The sequence below is a fragment of the Bombina bombina genome, chromosome 12, assembly GCF_027579735.1.
Source record: "Bombina bombina isolate aBomBom1 chromosome 12, aBomBom1.pri, whole genome shotgun sequence".
Classification (NCBI taxonomy): Eukaryota; Metazoa; Chordata; class Amphibia; order Anura; family Bombinatoridae; genus Bombina; species Bombina bombina.
In genome coordinates, this window is record NC_069510.1 from 109,547,048 (window position 1) to 109,572,022 (window position 24,975).

At 39.2% G+C, this 24,975-nt stretch overlaps 1 protein-coding gene across 3 annotated transcripts in view; it reads left to right on the plus strand.

Annotated features, from left to right (window-relative positions):
- The window catches only part of ENG (endoglin), a 160,624-nt gene extending 136,758 nt beyond the window's left edge, over positions 1 to 23,866 (plus strand). For all 3 annotated transcript variants that reach the window (XM_053695619.1, XM_053695617.1, XM_053695618.1), the window contains exons 11-15: positions 1,641 to 1,748; positions 7,875 to 8,102; positions 9,925 to 9,994; positions 17,210 to 17,305; positions 18,168 to 23,866. In XM_053695619.1, coding sequence (XP_053551594.1) covers positions 1,641 to 1,748; positions 7,875 to 8,102; positions 9,925 to 9,994; positions 17,210 to 17,305; positions 18,168 to 18,286 — 621 coding nt within the window. In that variant the 3' untranslated portion in view covers positions 18,287 to 23,866. The remainder of the gene's footprint in view (positions 1 to 1,640; positions 1,749 to 7,874; positions 8,103 to 9,924; positions 9,995 to 17,209; positions 17,306 to 18,167) is intronic.
- The last annotated feature ends 1,109 nt before the right edge of the window (positions 23,867 to 24,975 follow it).

Here is a 24,975-nt window from a genome sequence, read left to right on the forward strand (position 1 = left end):
CGGAAGAGGCAAAAACATCAACATGGTAGAATTTAGTAAAAAATATGCAAAGAAGACCAAGTAGCTGCCTTGCAAATTGGATCAATAGAGGCCTCATTCTTCAAAGCCCAGGAAGTAGCCACAGACCTGGTAGAAAGGGCTGTAATCCGTTTAGGTGGTCTCACCTCCAAGTAAGCTTTATGAATCAAAAGCTTCAACCATGAAGCCAAAGAAACAGCAGAAACCTTCTGTACTTGTCTGGAACCTGAAAAAATCAACAAACTAGAATTTTGTTTAAAATCCTTAGTAGCATTAACATGATACTTCAAGGATCTAACAACATCCAAATTATGAAGAAGCCTCTCTGAAGAAGTCTTTGAATTAAGACATAAAGAAGGGACAACAATTTCCCGACTAATGTTATCCGAAGATACCAACAGACACTCATCTACTAGTATAAAGCCAAACCAGTACTGTAACACATCAGCAGAGGTTATAGAATAGGAGTATATTGTAGATCCATAAGAAGAGGCAAAAGACCCCTGTGACCATTATGGAAGGTTTGTGCCAAAATTTTCCATGAGGTGAAAAAAGAGCCACTAACCACACCCATTATACATCCATCTGACAAACACTGTATGCTGAGAGGAAAATAGGCCTCAACATAGCCTGAAAGCCTCTCTCACAGAAGAATCACATGCACCTGCACCTCTTCATTCTTCACCTTCCTCCAGTGGAGGCAAAGACAAGACTAGTTTCTGGTAAGGTGAGAGGGGTTTTATAGAGCTTTAGGGGTTTAGGAATTTCTGCCTCCTCCTAGTTGTCAGGAAAGGTAATTCCCAGGAGTAATGGATTGTGCACTCTCACCACCTGTATGAAAGTAAAGAAAAAGTATATATACTGTATATATATATATATATATATATATATATATATATATATATATACATATATATATATATATATATACATACACACACCAATTTTCAGGTAGTCAAATATATGTGATATTTTAATTGCAATGTTTTAAATACAAGGCAGAATTGTTTGCTTTAACCCTTTGAGTGCTAAGCACTTTCCCACCTGGGTGCTAATATTTTCTAAGGTTTTTTTATTTTTTTTATTTTTGGAAAAAAAATGTTTGTTTTTTTTTGTTTTTTTTTTACAGACCCCCAAGACTTACACTGTTGGAAAAGTTAGGCGATAACCTTTCCAACAATGGGTCGTGGGAGTCTGTAGCAGCTTAGATGCCTGAGATACAGGCTTCTAAGCAGTATGCCCCCTCCACCTATACTTAACATTGTTAAGTATAAATAAAGTTGCGCGGTGACGTCATCACGTTATTGCGCGCGACGTCACCGTGCATCACGTGAAGCCCCAGTGATGCCTGTCACTCTACAGGCACGGTCGCCGGGGTAGGAGTGGTTAGGAGCCCCCAGATCTCCCTCAAGGTGGGAGAGTGCTCATGACGGTTCTGAGCCGTCATTAGCACCAGAGTGAGAAACTCTGTGACGGCTCAGAGCTGTCATTAGCACTCAAAGGGTTAAATGACCTGTTAAAAAAGTTCAGGTAAAAGTATTAATAAAACTACTTGAGCTGGCATCAGTAGAGTGTAGAAATCTCATCTTGTTGTATTGTTTTTTTCCTCATTTTTTTTCTAGATCCCGTTCATCTGCAAGGTCCCTGTCTTTGACCTAGAGCTGTCATACAGCTCTGACTTCAGTGACACCCCAAAAGTACTACACACTGGCAAGAAGGTCTATGCAAAGGTACCAGTGTTTCTTGTTACATGAGCCTTGCACTGTTTGCAGTCTAAATGTGTCTGCTAATATGAGAAATCACCATTTCTTTTTATCTTTTTGCTATAAAAGTAAAGGTGCAAGTTAATTCAGCTCTTTTTGTTTGTTTTTACAGACAAAAGAAGATGCTAAATATCCTATTTTGGCTTTACCACACAACAATTACAATTTGTTTTATATTTTACAAATACAAATGGTTTAAATAAGTTTGCTACATTTTGGCCCTTAAAAAATATTTATTATAGCCATTTCAAACCAATTCACTTGGGGAAAAAATTGGTATGGTTTGAGGGCTTATCAAGCTTTCCGTTAACTATTAATATTTTAATGTTTTCATAAAGGGAAACCAGGGAAATTGAAATGTGACCCAAGTCTACCTGAATCACCAAGCCCATAAAGGGTTAACTTTTTTGATAATTTAACTGATGGAATTACTGGTTACTGGTATACTTATATCCCTCATAAACCAATCAAAATACATTGCCCTGTGTAACTGACTAGATACTGACAATATAAGTGACTATTTGCATCGTTACCATTATCCTTCATTGAGAAAACATTTGTAGCAAAACACAACTGGGAAAAAACACTGTTTTTATATTGGTTTTTATGTTTTAAATAACAAAATACTTTTAGTATAACTTTTTATTGACTTTACAGATGCTTAAAAACGGTCTCAGCCAGACTCCACTTCCCAAGTATTTTTTCTTTAACCCCTTAATGACCACAGCACTTTTCCATTTTCTGTCCGTTTGGGACCAAGGCTATTTTTACATTTCTGCGGTGTTTGTGTTTAGCTGTAATTTTCCTCTTACTCATTTACTGTACCCACACATATTATATACCGTTTTTCTCGCCATTAAATGGACTTTCAAAATATACCATTATTTTCCTCATATCTTATAATTTACTATAAAAATTTTTATAAAATATGAGGAAAAAATAGAAAAAAACACACTTTTTCTAACTTTGGCCCCCAAAATCTGTTACACATCTACAACCACCAAAAAACACCCATGCTAAATAGTTTCCAAATTTTGTCCTGAGTTTAGAAATACCAAATGTTTACATGTTCTTTGCTTTTTTTGCAAGTTATAGGGCCATAAATACAAGTAGCACTTTGCTATTTCCAAACCACTTTTTTTCAAAATTAGCGCTAGTTACATTAGAACACTGATATCTGTCAGGAATCCCTGAATATCCATTGACATGTATATATTTTTTTTTAGAAGACATCCCAAAGTATTGATCTAGGCCCATTTTGGTATATTTCATGCCACAATTTCACCGCCAAATGCGATCAAATAAAAAAAAATGTTCACTTTTTCACAATTTTTTTCACAAACTTTATGTTTCTCACTGAAATTATTTACAAAAAACTTATGCAATTATAGCATAAATGGTTGTAAATGCTTCTCTGGGATCCCCTTTGTTCATAAATAGCAGACTTATATGGCTTTGGTTTTTCTTTTTACTAATTAGAAGGCTGCTAAATGCGACTGCGCACCACACGTGTATTATGCCCAGCAGTGAAGGGGTTAATTAGGGAGCATGTAGGGAGCTTCTAGGGTTAATTTTAGCTTCAGTGTAGTGTAGTAGACAACCACAAGTATTGATCTAGGCCCATTTTGGTATATTTCATGCCACCATTTCACCGCCAAATGCAATCAAATTAAAAAAAACGCTAAATTTTTCACAATTTTAGGTTTCTCACTGAAATTATTTACAAACAGCATGTGCAATTATGGCACAAATAGTTGTAAATGCTTCTCTGGGATCCCCTTTGTTCAGAAATAGCAGACATATATGACTTTGGGGTTGCTTTTTGGTAATTAGAAGGCCGCAAAGTGCTGCTGCGCATCACACATGTATTATGGCTAGCAGTCAAGGGGTTAATTAGGTAGTTTGTAGGGAGCTTGCGGGGTTAATTTTAGCTTTAGTGTAGAGATCAGCCTCCCACCTGACACATCAGACCCCCTGATATCTCCCAAACAGCTCCCTTCCCTCCCCCACCCCACAATTGTCCCCGCCATCTTAAGTACTGGCAGAAAGTCTGCCAGTACTAAAATAAAAGTTTTTTTTTAAATACATCTTTAGCATATTTACATATGCTACTTTGTAGGATCCCCCCTTAGCCCCCAACCTCCCTGATCCCCCCCAAAAACAGCTCTCTAACCCCCCCTGCCTTATTGGGGGCCATCTTGGGTACTGGCAGCTGTCTGCCAGTACCCAGTTAACAATATTTTTTCCTCTTTTTGTATTTATTTTTTTTACATTTTTCTGTAGTGTAGCTTCCCCACGACCAACCCCTACCCCCACCCCCTCCCAGATCCCTTAGATTAGTTTTTGGGGGCATTTACTCCCCCTCTTCCTCCCACTTACTACATAATTATTTCTGTAGTGTAAGCGGTTCCCACCCGCTCCCTCCCGTGCACGCGCCCGCCTGCCGATCCCCCGTGCACGCGCGCGTGTCTGTGCGCGCCCCTGACTCTCCCGCCCCCGATCCCGCCCCCCTCTGTGTATCTGAAGCCATCGATGGCCGCCCACCCGCCTCCCACTGCAGCTCCCACCCACCAACGATTGCGGCCATCGATGGCCGGTGTAGAGAGGGCCACAGAGTGGCTCTCTCTGCACCGGAGGGGTACAAATTGTTATTGCAGGATGCCTCGATATTGAGGCATCCTGCAATAACCGGAAAGCAGCTGGAAGCGATGAGGATCGCTTCCAGCTGCTTTCCAAACCGAGGACGTACGCCACACGTCCTCAGGCGTTAACTGCCTTTTTTCTGAGGACGTGTGGCGTACGTCCTCGGTCATTAAGGGGTTAAAGGGACACTGAACCCAACTTTTTTCTTTTTCGTGATTCAGAAAGAGCATGCAATTTTAAGCAACTTTCTAATTTACTCCTATTATCAAGTTTTCTTCGTTCTCTTGCTATCTTTATTTGAAAAAGAATGCATCTAAGCTTTTTTTTGGTTTAGTACTCTGGACAGCACTTTTTTAATTGGTGGATGAGTTTATCCACCAATCAGCAAGAACAACCCAGGTTGTTCACCAAAAATGGGCCGGCATCTAAACTTACATTCGTGCATTTCAAATAAAGATACCAAGAGAATGAAGAAAATTTGATAATAGGAGTAAATTAGAAAGTTGATTAAAATGTCATGCTCTATCTGAATCACAAATGAAAAAAATTGGGTTCAGTGTCCCTTTAAAGTGATGGTAAATTGTAGCATTTTTGAAACACTAGGATTTACCAGTGCTACAAATAAAGGGGACTTTCAGTCATGAAGTATAAAAAAATTCCTTTATTTGCATTGAGTTTATACCAAGCTGAGCGCCTCTGGCCGCCCACTCAGAACTCATTTTTTTCAATAGCGTCCTCTTAGCCAATGTCATACTAGCCATACAGCATAATGACAATTGGCCCGCATGGCTATTGGCTGAGAGGTGAAAACGTCACCTCATTGAAAAAATAGCATTTTGCCAAAGGCGGCCCGGAGGTGCTTATCAACTCGCTGCAAATAAGATAATAAAGGTTTCTTTATACATCATGACTGAAAGTCCTCTTTATTTGTTGCACTGGTAAATCCTAGCGTTTCAAAAATGCTACGATTTACCATCACTTTAAAGAAAAAAAGTGTGTACTATTATGGTTAATCTGACAGGTAATTCTGTGGTAGAACTGTTTGCAATTGTAGAACATCGTATTCAGTAGCTTTATAAACACATCATTTGATATTCATATAGAAGAGATTTTACAAACTTACTAAAGGCAGTGTTGTTACTTCTACTTGTGCAACCTCATAACATTTACATTACACAAATATACTCTTGAATTTAACTGTGTTATTTGTTCCTGATATATTAGGCTGATATCCTCTGCTTATGTTATAAGTATAGCATTGTGAGTACACTGGCACCTGCTCCATTCTCCATAAACACAGGTACAGCTAAGCACACACCTGGGGGCATATTTAACAATGTGCGAGCGGACATGATACGAAGTAGCGTATCATGTCCGCTGCACATCGCTGCCCATCGATAAATGCCGACAGCATACGCTGTCTGCATTTATCATTGCACCAGTAGTTCTTGTGAACTGCTGGTGCAATGCCGCCACCTGCAGATTCGCGGCCGCTAGCAGATTGGCCGCTAGCAGGGGGTGTCAATCAACCAGATCAAATTCGATCGGGTTGATTTCTGTCCGCCGCCTCAGAGCAGGCGTACAAGTTATGGTCTTTAGACCGCTGCTTCATAACTTCTTGATAACTTCTGTTTCCAGCGAGCCTGAAGGCTCCCCGGAAACAAGGGGCCTCAAGCTCCATACGGAGTTTAATAAATATGCCCCCTGATCTTTATTGTACTCGGACTAAAGCTACTTCACATGCAGAAAAGTCCCCATACAATATAAGTATCCATCATTAGCTATATGTATGTCTATATGTTATATGCTCCCTTATTCACTAATATAACATACCATACCCTATACTTGTAAAGTACTTAAGGACACAGGTAAGAAAAATAAAATGTATGCTAACCTGATAAATTCATTTTTTCATGATGCTGAGAGACCACATGACATCACATGTGGGATTACACTCCAGTCAGATAGGATAAGGCAAAAACACTCCAACATACCAAAGTTCTGATCCCTCCCACGCTCTCAGAACCCCTCAGTCATACATAGCGCCTAGTAGAGGAGAAAAACTTGAAAAGGGTGGCAAATGAAATGCAAAACAAGTCCTGCCACAAACTGTACAGAAAGACAGAAAGGGCAGGGCTTGCAGACTCTCACCATAATGAAATAAATTAATTTATCAGGTAAGCATACATTTTTTGCTTTCTTTCATAAGTTAGTGAGAGTCTAAGAGACATCACATTTGGGATCTCATACCCAAGATGTGAAGTCCATGAGACGACAATGTAATAGGGAGAGACAAGACAGGTAAGGCAGACTTTCCCACCAATAGCAGCTTAATTTTTTTTGGATCTGAACATAAAGAAGGAACCACAATCCTTTAATTGTATCAGTACATTTGGAATCAATGAATACACTGTCCAAAGCACAACCTTAACTTGATGAAAAAAAATCAAGAAAGAAGGCTTTCAAGAAAGACCAGACTGCTATGAAACCCTTCTGGTCGAGGAAATAGCTATAGGAAAATAACTGTCCAGGATAAAAGCTGAAGATCTAGGCCCCAGTTGGGCACCCGCTACTGGATGTAGATGATGCACAGCACAATCCTTCATTAATCTAATTTTTATGGACAGAATGGAATTAATTAATCATTTCTACTTGTAAGCAGAGTGGGAGACCCACATCAAAGTATGAATTACAAATTAATTACAATATTACACACTTACAGGGCTATGAGAGAAGGAAGATTTAATGTTAAAAAAGAGGGAGATATGGGAGGTATTTCTAGTATGCTACGCAATACGGGGCAATTGGTCATTGGTCACTAACAGGCCTTCGATCCTACAGTGTTGGATATTATTGGCAGGCAAGTTTATATAATAGGAGGAGTGGACTTTTCAGCCAGCCAATCAAACCTCTAAAGAGAAGATGGACCATAGACAGCTGTCTACTTTTATTCTTAGTGACAAATATGGCAGTAAAAAAAATACAAAAAAAAAAATCATGTACTAGGCAGCTGTAAGTAGCTAAAGATGTAAAAACCATCACAGTATGTTTCTTTACCCGAGGATGTTTAAACTTCTGCTACTTTATACATAAATACTAGGCCCTTCGGCAATGGCTTGCCCTTTAGGGCAGGGTTCAGCAACCGTGGCTCTCCAGATGTTTTGGAATTACCTTTCCAATGATGCTAAGACATTCTTTAGGCTGTCTGAGCATCATTGGAAATGCAGTTCCAAAACATCAGGAGAGCCAAGGTTACTGACCCCTGCTCTAGGGGACAGTTCATTTTGAGGCCTAGTTATGTGCCATGATGCTCTCCCACTCCTATTATCTTCATATTATATAGTTATGAATTTGGTTGCCAAGTGACTAGGGCAAAAACTAAATACAACGCATAACTCAGCACTGAGAGTAGATGCAACATTTCTAACTGTTTTATATTTACACTTTCAGATCAATGCCACTTTTCACCCTACTGTGAACATGCACTTCAATCCTTTGAATCTAACTAAATGCAAACTTCACGTGGGAGAGAAAGAGCAGAGACTGGATGTGGGTACCATAGTTCCAAAATTAAACCACCAAAGATACAGCTTCAGCTTTGAATTCACCCCTATGCTTGAAGACGCAAACATCAGTGAACTGAATTGCTCCTTCTGCCTTTTAGATTATAATAAGAAGGTGAGTATATCTAGTTTACAGGATATCAATGGGACTGGTTCCAAGAGTATCACAAAGAATTAGGATGGGGGAGATCCTATATTATTTGTGTTTCTTCTAAGCATAAACTCTCAGTCTTAAAAGGTTTTAGGGCACAGATTGCTTTAATTCTTCAATATTCTGTTTTTGCTTTAGGGTCGATTTATTAACATTTTTTTTATTTACAAAGTGATAATTTAGCAAAATAAGTTAACTTATAAAACAATTATAAATCTGTTTTTTTATGTATACAATAAAATAAATGCTAGGTGTGGGCTCTAATAGCACAAGGAATACTCATTAAAATAAATCAAATGTTATATAGAGTTGCTAATACTGGACAGAAACTACAAAAACACACAATTTTATTATATCCAAAATATACAAATATATGTAAAATATACGATTATAACATCAAAGGGACGTCTCCCTTATATTAAGAAGGTTCAGTGCACTGGAAGCTGCTCCATTTAATGATTAAAATCAGAGTTAGTCTATAGATAAAACTGGAAGAGATTGTATTTTACGGCGTTTTAAACACCTATAACTCCTTCAGGTCTCGACTACCAATGCCGACTTATCAATGAAACTCAACACTGCAGGGATCTCCAACTTTCTCTGGTGTTTTACAATCACTGCACGCCAGAAACCTGTGATGGTCTCTGTGTAGTGTATTCCCTGCTCCCGGTGTACCGGTGTTGTCGAAACTGGTGATCAGCAATTTCCGTAATTCCGCCCACTAATGTATAAACAACTAACAGCTTTGAGAGGCAGTGTATTTAGAAGTTTATTATTTACTGTATAAAGTGCAGTGTTTACATTAGTGGGCGGAGTTACGGAAATTGCCAGTCACCAGTTTCGACAATCACCAGGGTCACGTGGTAGTCTGTAATCCGCTGATGTTCAAAATCGCCTTCAATCTCCCTTGAGACCTTCCTTTGTAATCTAAACAGGTTTAAAGCTCCAAGGTCATGGATCTTTGAAGGCAAATAGGATGTTTATCCTATATTCCTTAATAAATTCATGTCTCTTCTAAGAATAAAAGAACAGTCACTATGCTTTGTTATCCTTGTAGGAAGTCCAGGTCTGCATACCTGTTCACTATCAACGCGTTTCACCCCGCAGGGCTTTCTCAAGATGGGATAAATTCATCATTATTTCAATGTATAGCTGCATTGCTTATCCCTGACTGGTTCATTCCTAATTAATTATAGATTTAATAAAGGGGACAAGCCACCATCATATTTGCATTATACAGAATTTATCAAAAATATAATTAATAAAGTACATCAATAAAAGGGGTTCTTTTTATATATACATGCCCCAAATTCTTTCCTACAAAAAGTTAAATAATAAAAATGAATAGTATACCAGTATATATAAAATATATTAGCATACAAGCAAAAATTCTCTTAGAAATCCTTAAAAATATTATTAAAAACTATCATTAAAAATTAGATATTTTAAAAACTTTAATAAAAGTTTGATTTTTATTAAAAATCTCTATTAGTTATATACAAACATTAATGACCAATATGAACCATTTCTAAAATTCTTAAAGGGACACTGAACCCACATTTTTTTCTTCAGTGATTCAGATAGAGCATGCAATTTTAAGCAACTTTCTAATTTACTCCTATTAGCACATTTTCTTCGTTCTCATGCTATCTTTATTTGAAAATCATGAATGTAAATCTTAGCAGCCAGACCATTTTAGATTCAGCACCATGGATACCATGGATGTAGGGAATACATCTAACTCGGAATTCAATCTAACTCTAGTTTCATATCACTGTCTCCACAGGTCTGCCATGAACACCTTTACCTTCATAGGTCATGGAATGTGACAATTAACAACGATTCCACAGTTTCAAGTAAGTTGATAGCAGACCTATATTTATGCATCAAGGGTTGCTTGCACACCTCAGTGCTGTAGAAATACCTTTCCAGGGACACTTTACAGCAGAGTCAAGTGATCAGGTTATGGGAATATAGCCCAGTGTTTTTTCAACTCCAATCCTAAGGGCACACCAACAGGCCAGATTTGTATGATATCTGAACTAAAGCACAAGTGAAATAATCAACTAATCAGTAACCATGGTTACTAATTTGCTCTCACCCATCAGCTGATTATTTCACATGTGCTCTTGTTCATTATGAAAATCTGGACTGTTGCTGTATATACATTAAAAATACAGCAAAACTTTAGAAATGTTAAGGTACTAATAGAGAAATGCACAATTTCAAGACATCAAAAGTAGGAAAAATAAATAAAAATTAAATAAGCACTGAAGAGGGCATATTTTGTTTTAGGCTAACTAGATCTATGGCTAGGGCAGTAGGATGTATGTGAGATACACTGTCAGAAAAATGGGTACGGTCGGGGTACGTTTGTAAACACTTAGGGTACAACTGCTGTGGTTGTACCCTCAATGAATCATAATTACAACTTAAGGAACTAATATGTACCATTTAGGGGTAAATAATGTACAAATATGTTTCCAACTGTCAAAGGGTCCATGTCTGTACCATTTAATGCCCCAAAAAAGGTACAATTACTTGTGTGACTAAAAGGTTGAGGGGGCTGAGTGGTTTAAGGATGACAAACCCTGCAAGTCCATAACATTTTTGCACCCCCAATTATTCAATGAACACATAACTGGCAGTCACATAAAATGAATTCAAAATACATAGTGTACAGCAAAATAATGAATGTTCAATGGTTGTTGGTAATATGCAAGAAGTGGGCAAGGCAACAAAAAATACTTAATAACCCATATATTCAATGACGCTGTTTTGCTGGTTCTAAATAGCACACAAGGACTTACCATTTTAATGTTTATATTTAGAGCATCAATATGAATAACTCTTAAACATAATGCAAATATATTAACTTAAATTACAAAGAAAATTACAAAGAAAATTTTTGTTTTAAATTCTATAAAATAAACAAGAGCTGTTTAAGAACATGTTTTTTTAAAATAAAATAAAATAAAATTGTAACCATTCCCCAGTCACATACATGGACATTGTGCAACATGCCATAGCTCTATCTATTGGTAGAAGGTTCATCATCAAAATGTGTACTGGGGGAATAGACTAATTTGCATATATTTTGCATAGAGTGAGAATTCAATGTATGGTTGTGAGTTTTATCGTTTATCCCTCCCCTGAATCCCCCTTCCTTTCGTTAGTTATATTTTATTATTATATTGTTTTCTATATATTTATGTGGTGTGTCATCCTAAGTCAAATGGGGTGTAGTTAGAGTCTAGTACAGAGTGAAATAAACCTAATTTTGTGTAGCTCCTTTTGTAATTGGTTGTGTAGCCTGGTTTTTCAGGAATCTCTGTAGTTGTGTTAGGACCTGCTATTAGGCTACACTATCCAAACTAAAGTGTGGCTATTGTAATACTGTCTACTCTGAACAAGTACACATTAGGTGAATGCATATTTGATTGTTGTATAACACATTTGATGAAACAGCATTTTTTTAAAGTGCTGTGTTGAGTACACATTTGCCATCATGAGGTACAAATGGGTTGTCACTGGGGTAGTACCCTTAAAAGGCCAGATTTGCACCATTTTTAAGGGTACATTATGGTACCATAGCATTAAGGTCCAATCTAGTCACCAAAGGTACACATTTGCCTTTTAAAGGTACAATTTGCAAGGGTACCAATATGTACCCATCTTAAAGGGTACAGTGGGTGTACCTTTGAGGGTACTGCCCCAGTGACAAGCTGTTGTACCCCTAAAGGTACAATTTTTGCACATTTTTTCTGACAGTGTACAGCAAATTATGCCTATGCTCTCTATTTTATTAATTCATTTTGCTACAGATGATCCTTGGTTATTTAGTCAAACGTGACCCCTCCATCCTTCCCTGGCCTCTGGTTGTGAGAAATATATGAAACAAATAATTGTTCAAATGTTTATATTTGGGAAATAAGGGGCATCAGACTTCCCAGTGCATAGGACAACACAAAGCTGCATTATATTCTTAGTGAATCTGATTTATTTTACTATGGCACACGTTACACGACACACTTCTGTTTGGCACTGTTAACCTGGGTAATCTCTTGCATACTATAATGTTCTGGTATATTTTTTATTGGCACATTTCATTATGTAATACCTTATATGTAACATTTCACTATGACACCATCTGTTATTACAGTGGTACATTTTACACAACATATTTTGCTATCTGTGATATACTATTTATCTTTTCTGAGGCTGAAGTATTATTTGAGTGTCACCCTGTACCCCTAGGTTGTGAAACTAGGTTGTACATTAGATATGCATAGTGACAGAGTGACATAGTAGTCACACTTACAGACTTGTGTCCTCATTCTTTTTAGCTGTGATCAAATTTGTTCTAAACCAAAATGGATGTTTGCTATTGAATGTTCAATAAACCAAATCAGCTAAGGTCCCCTGTCTGGGCTGTGGTATGTTGGGCCCTTTGCATACTGCCCCTCCTTGTCCCAGTGCCCTAGTAATGTCAAAGACACAGCACAGAGTACAGTAGCAAGCGGTGACCTCAGGAAGGACTGCATGGTGACCCCAGCAACTGTGGGATAGAGAGAGGCGAGAGGAGGAAGGAAAATACCGGAAGCCAGAATAAACATGGCAGAGATAGGCAAGAGGGACAGGAAGTGACAGTAATCAGCACTCTGAAATATGTGGGTGCATGTCAGGGACACAGGGCTGGGGGAGGGGACACAGCAGCCCAGCTGGGTATGTGATTTACTGACTGATCACATGACTGCTGATACATACATACATATGAAATCATATAAACACACACATACACAGTATCACACAAACAAAAAGCACATACACACATATATACTTGCTCATCCATACATACACACAAACATACACAGTATCCCACAAACAAAACACACATACACACGTATATATACTTGCTCATGCATACATACACACACATACACACGTATATATACTTGCTCATGCATACATACACACACATACACACGTATATATACTTGCTCATGCATACATACACACACATACATACACAGTATCACACAAACAAAAAACACATACACACATATACAGTGGGGCAAAAAAGTATTTAGTCAGCCACCAATTGTGCAAGTTCTCCCACTTAAGAAGATGAGAGAGGCCTGTAATTTTCATCATAGGTATACCTCAACTATGAGCGACAAAATGTGGAAACAAATCCAGACAATCACATTGTCTGGTTTGGAAAGAATTTATTTGCAAATTATGGTGGAAAATAAGTATTTGGTCAGATCAAAAGTTCATCTCAATACTTTGTTATATATCTTTTGTTGGCAATGACAGAGGTCAAACGTTTTCTGTAAGTCTTCACAAGGTTGTCACACACTGTTGCTGGTATGTTGGCTCATTCCTGCATGCAGATCTCCTCTAGAGCAGTGATGTTTTGGGGCTGTCGCTGGGCAACACGGACTTTCAACTCCCTCCAAAGGTTTTCTATGGGGTTGAGATCTGGAGACTGGCTAGGCCACTCCAGGACCTTGAAATGCTTCTTACGAAGCCACTCCTTCGTTGCCCGGGTGGTGTGTTTGGGATCATTGTCATGCTGAAAGACCCAGCCACGTTTCATCTTCAATACCCTTGCTGATGGAAGGAGATTTGCACTCAAAATCTCACGATACATGGCCCCATTCATTCTTTCATGTACACGGATCAGTCGTCCAGTTCCCTTTGCAGAGAAACAGCCCCAAAGCATGATGTTGCCACCCCCATGCTTCACAGTAGGTATGGTGTTCTTTGGTTGCAACTCAGCATTCTCTCTCCTCCAAACACGACAAGTTGTGTTTGTACCAAACAGTTCTACTTTGGTTTCATCTGACCATACAACATTCTCCCAATCCGCTTCTGGATCATCCAAATGCTCTCTAGCATACTTCAGACGGGCCCGGACATGTACTGGTTTAAGCAGGGGGACACGTCTGGCACTGCAGGATCTGAGTCCCTGGCGGCGTAGTGTGTTACTGATGGTAGCCTTTGTTATGTTGGTCCCAGCTCTCTGCAGGTCATTCACTAGGTCCCCCCGTGTGGTTCTGGGATGTTTGCTCACAGTTCTTGCGATCATTTTGACCCCACAGGGTGAGATCTTGCGTGGAGCCCCAGATCGAGGGAGATTATCAGTGGTCTTGTATGTCTTCCATTTTCTAATTATTGCTCCCACAGTTGATTTCTTCACACCAAGCTGCTTGCCTATTGCAGATTCAGTCTTCCCAGCCTGGTGCAGGTCTACAATTTTGTTTCTGGTGTCCTTCGACAGCTCTTTGGTCTTCACCATAGTGGAGTTTGGAGTGTGACTGTTTGAGGTTGTGGACAGGTGTCTTTTATACTGATAACAAGTTCAAACAGGTGCCATTAATACAGGTAATGAGTGAAGGACAGAGGAGTCTCTTAAAGAAGAAGATACAGGTCTGTGAGAGCCAGAAATCTTGCTTGTTTGTAGGTGACCAAATACTTATTTTCCACAATAATTTGCAAATAAATTCTTTCCAAATCAGACAATGTGATTGTCTGGATTTGTTTCCACATTTTGTCTCTCATAGTTGAGGTAAACCTATGATGAAAATTACAGGCCTCTCTAATCTTCTTAAGTTGGAGAACTTGCACAATTGGTGGCTGACTAAATACTTTTTTGCCCCACTGTATACTTGTTCATGCACACATACACACACATACAACGTATCACACAAACAAAAAACACATACACACATATACACTTGCTCATGTATACATACACACATACTGTATATACTTGTTCATGCATACATACACATACACAGTATCACACAAACAAAACCTATACCTATACACACATATACACTTGTTCATGCATACATACACAAACATATACAGTATCACACAAACAAAAAACACATTCACACACATATACTTGCTCATGCATACATACACACACACACACACACACACACACACACACACACACACACAGTATCACCCAAACAAAACACACATATATATATGCATACACACAAACATATACAGTATCACACACATACTGTATATACTTGCTTGTGTATACATACACACAAACAAAAAATATATACACACATATATACTTGCTCATGCATACATACACACAAACAAAGAAATACCCATATGGAAAGGGGGCACAGGAGAATACCCACACAGACAGGGGACACAGGAGAATACCCACACAGACAGGGGGCACAGGGAAATCACCACACAGACAGGGGACACAGGAGAATACCCACACAGACAGGGGGCACAGGGAAATCACCACACAGACAGGGGCACAGGAGAATACCTACACAGACCGGGGGCACAGGGCAATCACCACACAGACCGGGGGCACAGGGTAATCACCACACAGACAAGGGGCACAGGAGAATACCCACACAGACTGGGGGCACAGGAGAATACCCACACAGACAGGGACACAGGAGAATACCCACACAGACAGGGACACAGGAGAATACCTACACAGACAGGGACACAGGAGAATACCTACACAGACAGGGGCACAGGGGAATGCCTACACAGACAGGGGGCACAGGGGAATGCCTACACAGACAGGGACACAGGGGAATACCTACACAGACAGGGGACACAGGAGAATACCCACACAGACAGGGGGCACAGGAGAATACCCACACAGACAGGGGGCACAGGAGAATACCCACACAGACAGGGGGCACAGGAGAATACCCACACAGACAGGGGGCACAGGAGAATACCCACACAGACAGGGGGCACAGGGTAATCACCACACTGACAGGGGCACAGGGAAATACCTACACAGACAGGGGAAACAGGAGAATACCCACACAGACAGGGGCACAGGAGAATACCCACACAGACAGGGGGCACAAGAGAATACCCACACAGACAGGGGCACAAGAGAATACCCACACAGACAGGGGCACAGGGTAATACCCACACAGACAGGGGGAACAAGAGAATACCTACACAGACAGGGGCACAGGGTAATACCCACACAGACAGGGACACAGGGGAATACCTACACAGACAGGGGGCACAGGAGAATACCCACACAGACAGAGGCACAGGAGAATACCCACACAGACAGGGGGCACAAGAGAATACCCACACAGACAGAGGCACAGGGTAATACCCACACAGACAGGGGGAACAAGAGAATACCCACACAGACAGCGGCACAGGGTAATACCCACACAGACAGGGACACAGGGGAATACCTACACAGACAGGGGGCACAGGAGAATACCCACACAGACAGAGGCACAGGAGAATACCCACACAGACAGGGGGCACAAGAGAATACCCACACAGACAGAGGCACAGGAGAATACCCACACAGACAGGGGGCACAGGGGAATACCCACACAGACAGAGTCACAAGAGAATACCCACACAGACAGGGGGCACAGGGTAATACCCACACAGACAGGGGGAACAAGAGAATACCCACACAGACAGCGGCACAGAGTAATACCCACACAGACAGGGACACAGGGGAATACCTACACAGACAGGGGGCACAGGAGAATACCCACACAGACAGAGGCACAGGAGAATACCCACACAGACAGGGGACACAAGAGAATACCCACACAGACAGAGGCACAGGAGAATACCCACACAGACAGGGGGCACAGGGGAATACCCACACAGACAGAGGCACAGGAGAATACCCACACAGACAGAGGCACAGGAGAATACCCACACAGACAGGGGCACAGGGTAACACCTACACAGACAGGGGGTACAGGAGAATACCCACACAGACAGGGGCACAAGAGAATACCCACACAGACAGAGACACAGGAGAATACCCACACAGACAGAGGCACAGGAGAATACCCACTCTGGCAAGGACACATGGGAATATCAACATAGACTTGGAGCATCTGACAATATTCACACACACAGGGGACAAAAGGTAATACCCACAAAGTGAGGCAGCAAAGTGAAATTCCCACACACACTGGGGGCTAATTTTACACAGATCCCAAATGTTCTCAGACCTCTAAGCATTCTCCTTATATAACATCATATTATATCAAATGCAATTTATTTTTCAGAGCTGGGCATGTCGTCTGTGATTGGCATCACCTTTGCAGCATTTGTGGTGGGAGCACTCCTGTTAGCCGCTGTGTGGTACATCTACACTCGCTCACGTGAGTATTCTGCTTACCTGCCACGTCCCACAAGGAGCTACCGCATAACCTAACACAAGGTCGCTATATAAAGACAAGCGTTTATATCCACAACGCATAGATCTCACCTAAGTAGGTGTCAACATGCACATGACCTAATAAACATATCTGTAAGAACACTATCAAAGCCACTTAAAAGTGACAGTAAAATCAGTTCTCATATACGCATCAGAAATGAATCACTGCACTAAAAATATCTACTTACAAAATAAATGTTAAAAAAGTAAAACCCAAAGCTTGTTAGCACCTGTCAACACACCTATTGACCAAGTTTATTTTATCGCCTTTAGTTGTAGCCAATAAGAGACAGATATAAATGAGCTCCTGCTCTGATCAAGCAATCACTGTGCAGCACGTAGAAAGGTAATATTTTCTGAAATCCAAGGAATGCACTCAAGTCGAGGGGGGGGGGGAGTGTCAAGTAAAATGTTTTATGCATAAATCATTAAACATTTTATAGGGAATTACATTTTGCTTCAATAAAATTATTTAGTATCAAAATACCAACCTTTATATAACTTCAACCCCTCCAACCACTCCATGCTAACTAACGTTGCACTTAAGGGGTTAAGTATGTTTACCACTGAGAGTGTAGAAAGGATAGTGGGCAGGTGCAGTACCAGACACAGAAGCAAGGAGGCACTGTGATATAAGAAAATGTACTCTACAGTACAGTAAAAGCAGGCAAAACCAATAATGAAATTATATTGTAAAACTTTTAACTATGCTTCATTAATAATTTTATGGGGAATTCCGTTTTGATTTTTTTTCTATCCCTTTTACGTGCAGACCCTTCTAGTATGACACCTTTTCCCTTCCTCAGGCTCTTCTATTAAGATGCAACCGGTTCCTACAACGTCTGGCGGATCTGAGAATAGCAGCACAAACCAGAGCATGGACAGCACACACAGCACGCCCTGCTCCACCAGCAGCCGAGCGTAGCTCCAGGAAACCAGCTCGGAACAGAACCTACACGGTTCTAGCAGAAAAACATCATCAATGCGTCCACCTGCAGGCTGACAACTAGGACCTTGGGCACTGGCTGAAAAAAGGGCCCTCAATTACATGCCCCGACAGAGCCAGGTTACATCAGCAGGCCCCATGACAATGATATTGCCCTAAACAGCCAAAGCATCAATTTAGGGCGAAAAAAGCACCCAATTTAATAATCTGAATCCACTGATAGCACAGAGTATACTATTAGCAGTGGGAGTAAACAGCCTGCACTATACGTACATCTGGACTTTAAAAATTTACTTTTTTTGTTTTGTTTTTAACTATATTTATTCAGGGAGGGAATAACTAAAACCGCATCTTATTGTATCTACTGGTTGATAACAAGGAGTGGGCAGAAGCGAATAGTAATATCCCATTTCCAGAAGGGTGGTCTTCTAAATACTGCCCCTGTTGGATCTAGGTTAACCCCTTGAAAACTAAAGAGGGCTGTGCAATGCATTACAGCCCTTTCAACCACTCCAAGGGGTGAAATTAATTAAAAAAGAACCTAAATTCCAAACTGTTATGGGATTCATTTATAGAATCCAAACTTTAAAGCACTGATCCAATCATGCATATGTGTATTCAATATAATGGCCAATACATCTATACTCACAATGCAAATCAATTCCTTAACCATGCATCTCTTTTGGAAATACTATTTCTTTACATTTTTACTGTTGTGGATATTTACTATTTTGTTTATTATTACTGAAATCATATTTGATTAATGAACCAATGACATGGCGCTCATCTATTGGCTGAGGTTTCAAATGATCAAAATAAGTGTCATATTGTGAAATATAATACGAGTTAATTAATTGTTGAGAAAGTATGGTGTAGATTCAAAATAGAAAAATCAAGATTGCATAGTGCAATATTCAGCAACACAAGCTTTATTGCAATATCGTGTTTGGCGCCATACCGGTAACTGAAAAAAGTCTTCAGGGCGCAAGCATTTAAGTTTAAATACTGTGTATGAAGATAACATAAAAGTGCAAAAATATGTTGTAATTTGTTGTAGCATTTTATTATTGCGTCTAATCCTAGGTCACTCTGTGTTTAAATAATATCAACAGTCTCAACTATTTTATTTCACTTTTTAATTATGATATAAGGAATAATAATGTTTTATGCATTTCTTTACAGAATAATGGGAAGCTTTTGTAAAGAAACGTATAAAACATTATTATTCCTTATATGAAAACCAAAAAGGCTTAAAAAGTGAAATAAAGATGTGACAAAAGGAAATACAAAAAGTTATTCTATTAAATTATTTATATAAACATACCCAATTATGTATTCATTGCTTCATAATCTCATAATCACCCAAAACAAAGCCATTAACCCACTAATATGTGAGAACTGACTAAAAAGAAAAAAGGTATGCACCAAGATGAATAAAATACTCATAAAAATGTATTGAATGGGGCAGGAAATAGAAACCCCAACATTTTTCTTTTGTGATTCAGATAGAGTGTACAATTTAAAACAACTTTCCAAATTGCTTATATTATCAATTTTGCTTCATTCTCTTGGTATTCTTTGTTGAAGGAGCAGCAATGCACTACTAGGAGCTAGCTTAACACATCATGTAAGCCAGTGACAAGATGCATATATGTAAAGGCACTAATTAACAGCTAGCTCCCAGTAGTGCATTGCTGCTCCAGAGCCTACCTAGATATGCTTTTCAACAAAGGATACCACGAAAATGAAGCAAATCAGCTAATAGAAGTAAATTGAAAAATTGGTTAAATCTGTAGATTCTATCTAAATCATGAAAGAAAAATGTTGGGTTTCATGTCCCTTTAAGTAAAGTATGTGGAAATCACTTTAATTGGTTCCCTTTCTTTGGATCAAAAGTAGTAACAGGAATGTATATTAATATGCAACCATGATGTACATATTCATTTCATATAAGAGTCCCATTACCCTCCTGTTGGAGCAGTAGCTCGCGACCTGACGTATGTTTCAAAAGCTGCTTTAAGGTTCACAAAGGATTTAACCTCAAAGTTTAAATCCTGCAATGCATTGCCTCACCTGATTAGGTCACAGCCAATTAGCAGATCTCCTAACCATCCCAGATCCCCCAGGATTGTTACCGGTTGGGAGGTCTGGCCCACTTCCCACCTGTAGGCATCTTCAGGATATCGCCGTTTTCCAACATTGCCCAAGCTCCACATATGACGCACTCGACCACGCCCATGCATATGAATTAGCCAATCAGAAGTGGGGTACTCTTATAGCTGCCAACTAAAGGCCATGCCTTGCTGATGATCCGTTAAGAATCGTGGCTGTTGCAAAATATTAACCCTTTTAGTTAGAGGCAGTCATTTGTGCAATAGTAACACAATACAATATTTTGTATTGCACTATTATATACCTTTGAGTCTTTTCAAATGACAACTTTATGCTTTATTTAAAAAAAAAAGATATATATTGTATATTGGATCACCATTTCAAAGCTTACTTCTATTGTATTTTCAATTAAAGGGATATTCCGGTCAGAATTTAAATGCACATAGATGAATTACATCTTCGAATAAACACATATATACAATATAGATGTATTGGCAAAAATGCTTCTAGTAAAAAAAAAAAATCACTGTTTTAGTGTTAACATTTTTCTCTGCACGTGCATGCGATGCATAGCTAGATATTCTCAGTGCACCAGCATTTAAAATACTGCAGCTGTCCAGAGCACCAGTGGGGCTTGTATGATGTCAGCAACTTAAAAATTGAGTCATTACCAAATACTACATGCACCTTAGGCTCTCTGAGCCAGTGCTGTGTTTAAAATGCTGGTGCACAGCGCATACTTAAATACACATTTGAAACAGCTATTGCTTTTATTAGAAACATTTCTGATTATACATGTATATTACAAAAATACTTCTATTCAAAACTGAAATGCACCCATGTGGATTTACAATTTTGGCTGGAATGTCCCTTTAAATCAAGAGAATTTAATTTGTGCTCTAAGCAATTTGGAAAATAACAGGTATTAGGATACTGGGCCAGTTCACAATATAAAGGATCAGAATGCTAGTTATTGTAGTAAGTAGTTAATGATGGTTGTATATATTAATTTTGTATTATTTTACAAGTTGTAGAAAATGTATTTTGATATGTGTAGTAATGTGTCTATATATGTTGGTACAGTATATATTGTTTATAATATTACTAAAATATTCTATGTCTTTTGTATAAAAATTGTACGGCAAAAAAATGGATTCATTCTTTCCTGCCTGCCAGACGGACTTAAGTGCCATGTAAGATGTTTATGCCTGGACTGCAAAGGAATCTTGGACATTCAAACCCTCGGCAACTAAGAGGTTAAAATGGAACACAATTATTTTGTAATATATTCACTAGCCTTAAAAAATATACATCATGGATCAATTGGTAAATTATAATAAATGTATGTTATATCTGCTCCAATCTGTATTAATAATACTTCTTTCAGCAATGGTGTTGGATCCCCCTAAATAAAATTCTTAAAGTGATAAGTGCTGCAATACAATTTTAGATCCATTGTAGCAATTTCCAAAACTGCTACTATTTTAGAAAATCGTAGGACCTCCTTCTTTAAAACTCATTAGGGTGCTATATTGTGACCAATCACAAGTTGCATCGGCAGAGTCATCTGTGCAGACAATACCAGCGTTAATTTGCTTAAGAAAAATATAAGACATAAAGTGTGCATGGAACCGAATATGCTCAGCCTGATTACTAATGTGGAATATAATATAGGAGGCAACAGAAATGTGTGTCAAAATATCCTTTAAAGGACAAGTAAATACAGTAGATGTGCATAATCAACAAATGCATGATAAAAAGACAATGCAATAGCACTTAGGGGTAGATTTATCATAGTGCGAGCGGACATGATACGATGTAGCGTATCATGTCCACTGCACATTGATAAATGCCGACAGCTGGTGCAATGCAGCCCCCTGCAGATTCGCTAGCAGGGGGTGTCAATCAACCTGACGATCGTATTCGAAATCAACCCGATCGTATTCGATCAGCTTGATTTCTGTCCACGGCCTCAGAGCAGGCGGACAAGTTATGTAGCAGCGGTCTTTAGACCGCTGCTTCATAACTTCTGCATCAAGCTCCATACGGAGCTTGATAAATCGGCCCCTTAGGGGCATATTTATCAAGCTCTGTGTGGCTCGCCAGAAACACCAGTTATGAAGCAACGGTCTAAAGACCGCTGCTCCATAACCTGTCCGTCTGCTCTGAGGAGGCGGACAGAGATAGCCGCAATTCAACCCTATCGAATACGATCGGGTTGATTGACACCCCCCTGCTAGCTGCCGATTGGCCGCGAATCTGCAAGGGGTGACGTTGCACCATCAGTTCACAAGAGCTGCTGGTGCAATGCTGAATACGGAGAGCGTATTGCTCTCCGCATTCAGCGAGGTCTGTCGGACATGATCCGCAATGTCGGATCATGTCCGACAGGCCTTTCATAAATAGGCCCCTTAGTCTGAACTTCAAATGAGTAGTAGATTTTTTTTTTCTGACAAATGTCAGTTATGTCTATTTCCACTCCCCCTTTATCATGTGACAATCATCAGCCAATCACAAATGCATATACGTATATTCTGTGAATTCTTGCACATGCTCAGAAGGAGCTGGTGAATCAAAATGTGTAAATATAAAAAGACTGTGCACATTTTGTATGGAAGTAAATTGGAAAGTTGTTTAAAATTATTGCTCTGTCTGAATTATGAAAGATTAATTTTGACTTGAGTGTCCCTTTAAAATAATGGAAATGTAACAAAACACGTATTATACAAAGAGTGCTTTGATGTTATTGGACTAAACCATAACTTACTTGTGCAAAATAACATTATTTTTTACTTGATAGCATTGTGGCAGAATATACTTGTGCCAAACATATTCACACATTTCATTTAACATAAACCCATAATGTCAATACTGGCTATAGGGAAAAATCACTGTATCGTGTAAGTAGTTTAAAGGGACATGTAACCCAAAATGTTTCTCTCATGATTCAGATAGAACATATCACTTTAAATAACTTTTCAATCTACTTATATTATCAAACTTGCTTCATTCTCGTGGTATCCTTTGTTGAAGGGGCAGCAATGCACTACTGGGAGCTAGATGAACACAATGGGATAGCCAATCACAAGAGGCATATATGTGCAGCTACCAAACAGAAGCTAGCTCCCAGCGGTGCACTGCTGCTCCTGAGCCTACCTAGATATACTTTTCAACAAAGGATACCAAGAGAATAAAGCAAATTAGATAATAGAACATCCTGGACAAGGAAGCTGCGCTTTGCTAAGGAAAATAACTAATATAATCACGTACATCAGTGTCCTGATATCCTACATGGTAACATTATAAACACCTGCAACACTGTGAGACTGTCTGACGGGGAAGCAAATCCTTATAAGCTATTATATGCCCACTTGTATATCTGTGTATAATTATGGAATTGTTATCAAGATTATTGAGTTTTATTGATAATAAAATATTAAGAAACAATGAATGGCATGTTGTGTCAAAAACAAAGGTCCGACCACTGGAAACAAAAGCCTTTAACATAAACATACTTCCCATATATATAAATATATATATAACAGGTAAAGTCAGATATGTGGGTAATCCTAATACCCGGGTAAAACGGACAATACCCAAGTGAATATGGGAAAAGCCTGATGTACTGTGATTCCCCCATCTGCACTAATTCTTTTGCCTCTGCATGGGGGGTTCAAGGGGAGTGCCCCGCCAATCCTCTGGCATCCACCCCAAGTGAACCTTGGGGAATGAGGTTTACAAGGGGGAACCTTGCGGAGGCAAAAAAGATAGTGAAGATGGAGGAATTACAGTGCATCCTATATATGTTCGATGAAGCGCATGCACTCTGAGGGGATTTATGATCTTACAATGGGCTTTACCCACAGCCGCTTGGGTAATGTCCATTTTACCCGGGTAATCCTAGAATTACCCAATATCTGACTTTACCCATAACATATATATATATATATATATGGGGTTAAGCATTCTTTTATGAACTTCCTATACATGTGTGTATATATAATGTTTATGTATGTGTACAAATGTATGTACACATATACTGTACATACACACACACACTTGTGTGTGTAATAGTTTATGGTAACATGTTTGACACGTGTTTTAATGTACTTTTATTCTAGCCCTAACACTTTACTTCAGGTCTCCAGTCACGCTTTTTTTTGCACGCAACACTCACAACTAGTAGCATGAGAGTTGTTTAGCACAGCCGCGCTATGCACTGAAATTACTGGGTGCGCTATAAAGTAGACATGTGCGCAGTGGAAAAATTTGTTTCAGTTAGTTTCGGACCAATTCGGATTTTTTCGAATTTCGTTTCGGATACATTCGAATTCGGATACATTTGAATGTATTTGTTTCGGCTCCATTCGGATTTGAATAAATTCGGATGTATTCATTTCAGATTTGATTAGTAAATATGGAAGTTCGCTATGTGTTACGTGAACACACGTCAAGTGTGTTCATGATCTGCTCATGCTGCTGAAATATCCCGTGTAGAGGATATATGTATAAAGATATATGTATAAATTTCAATATCGTTCTGAGGGATTGCGGTG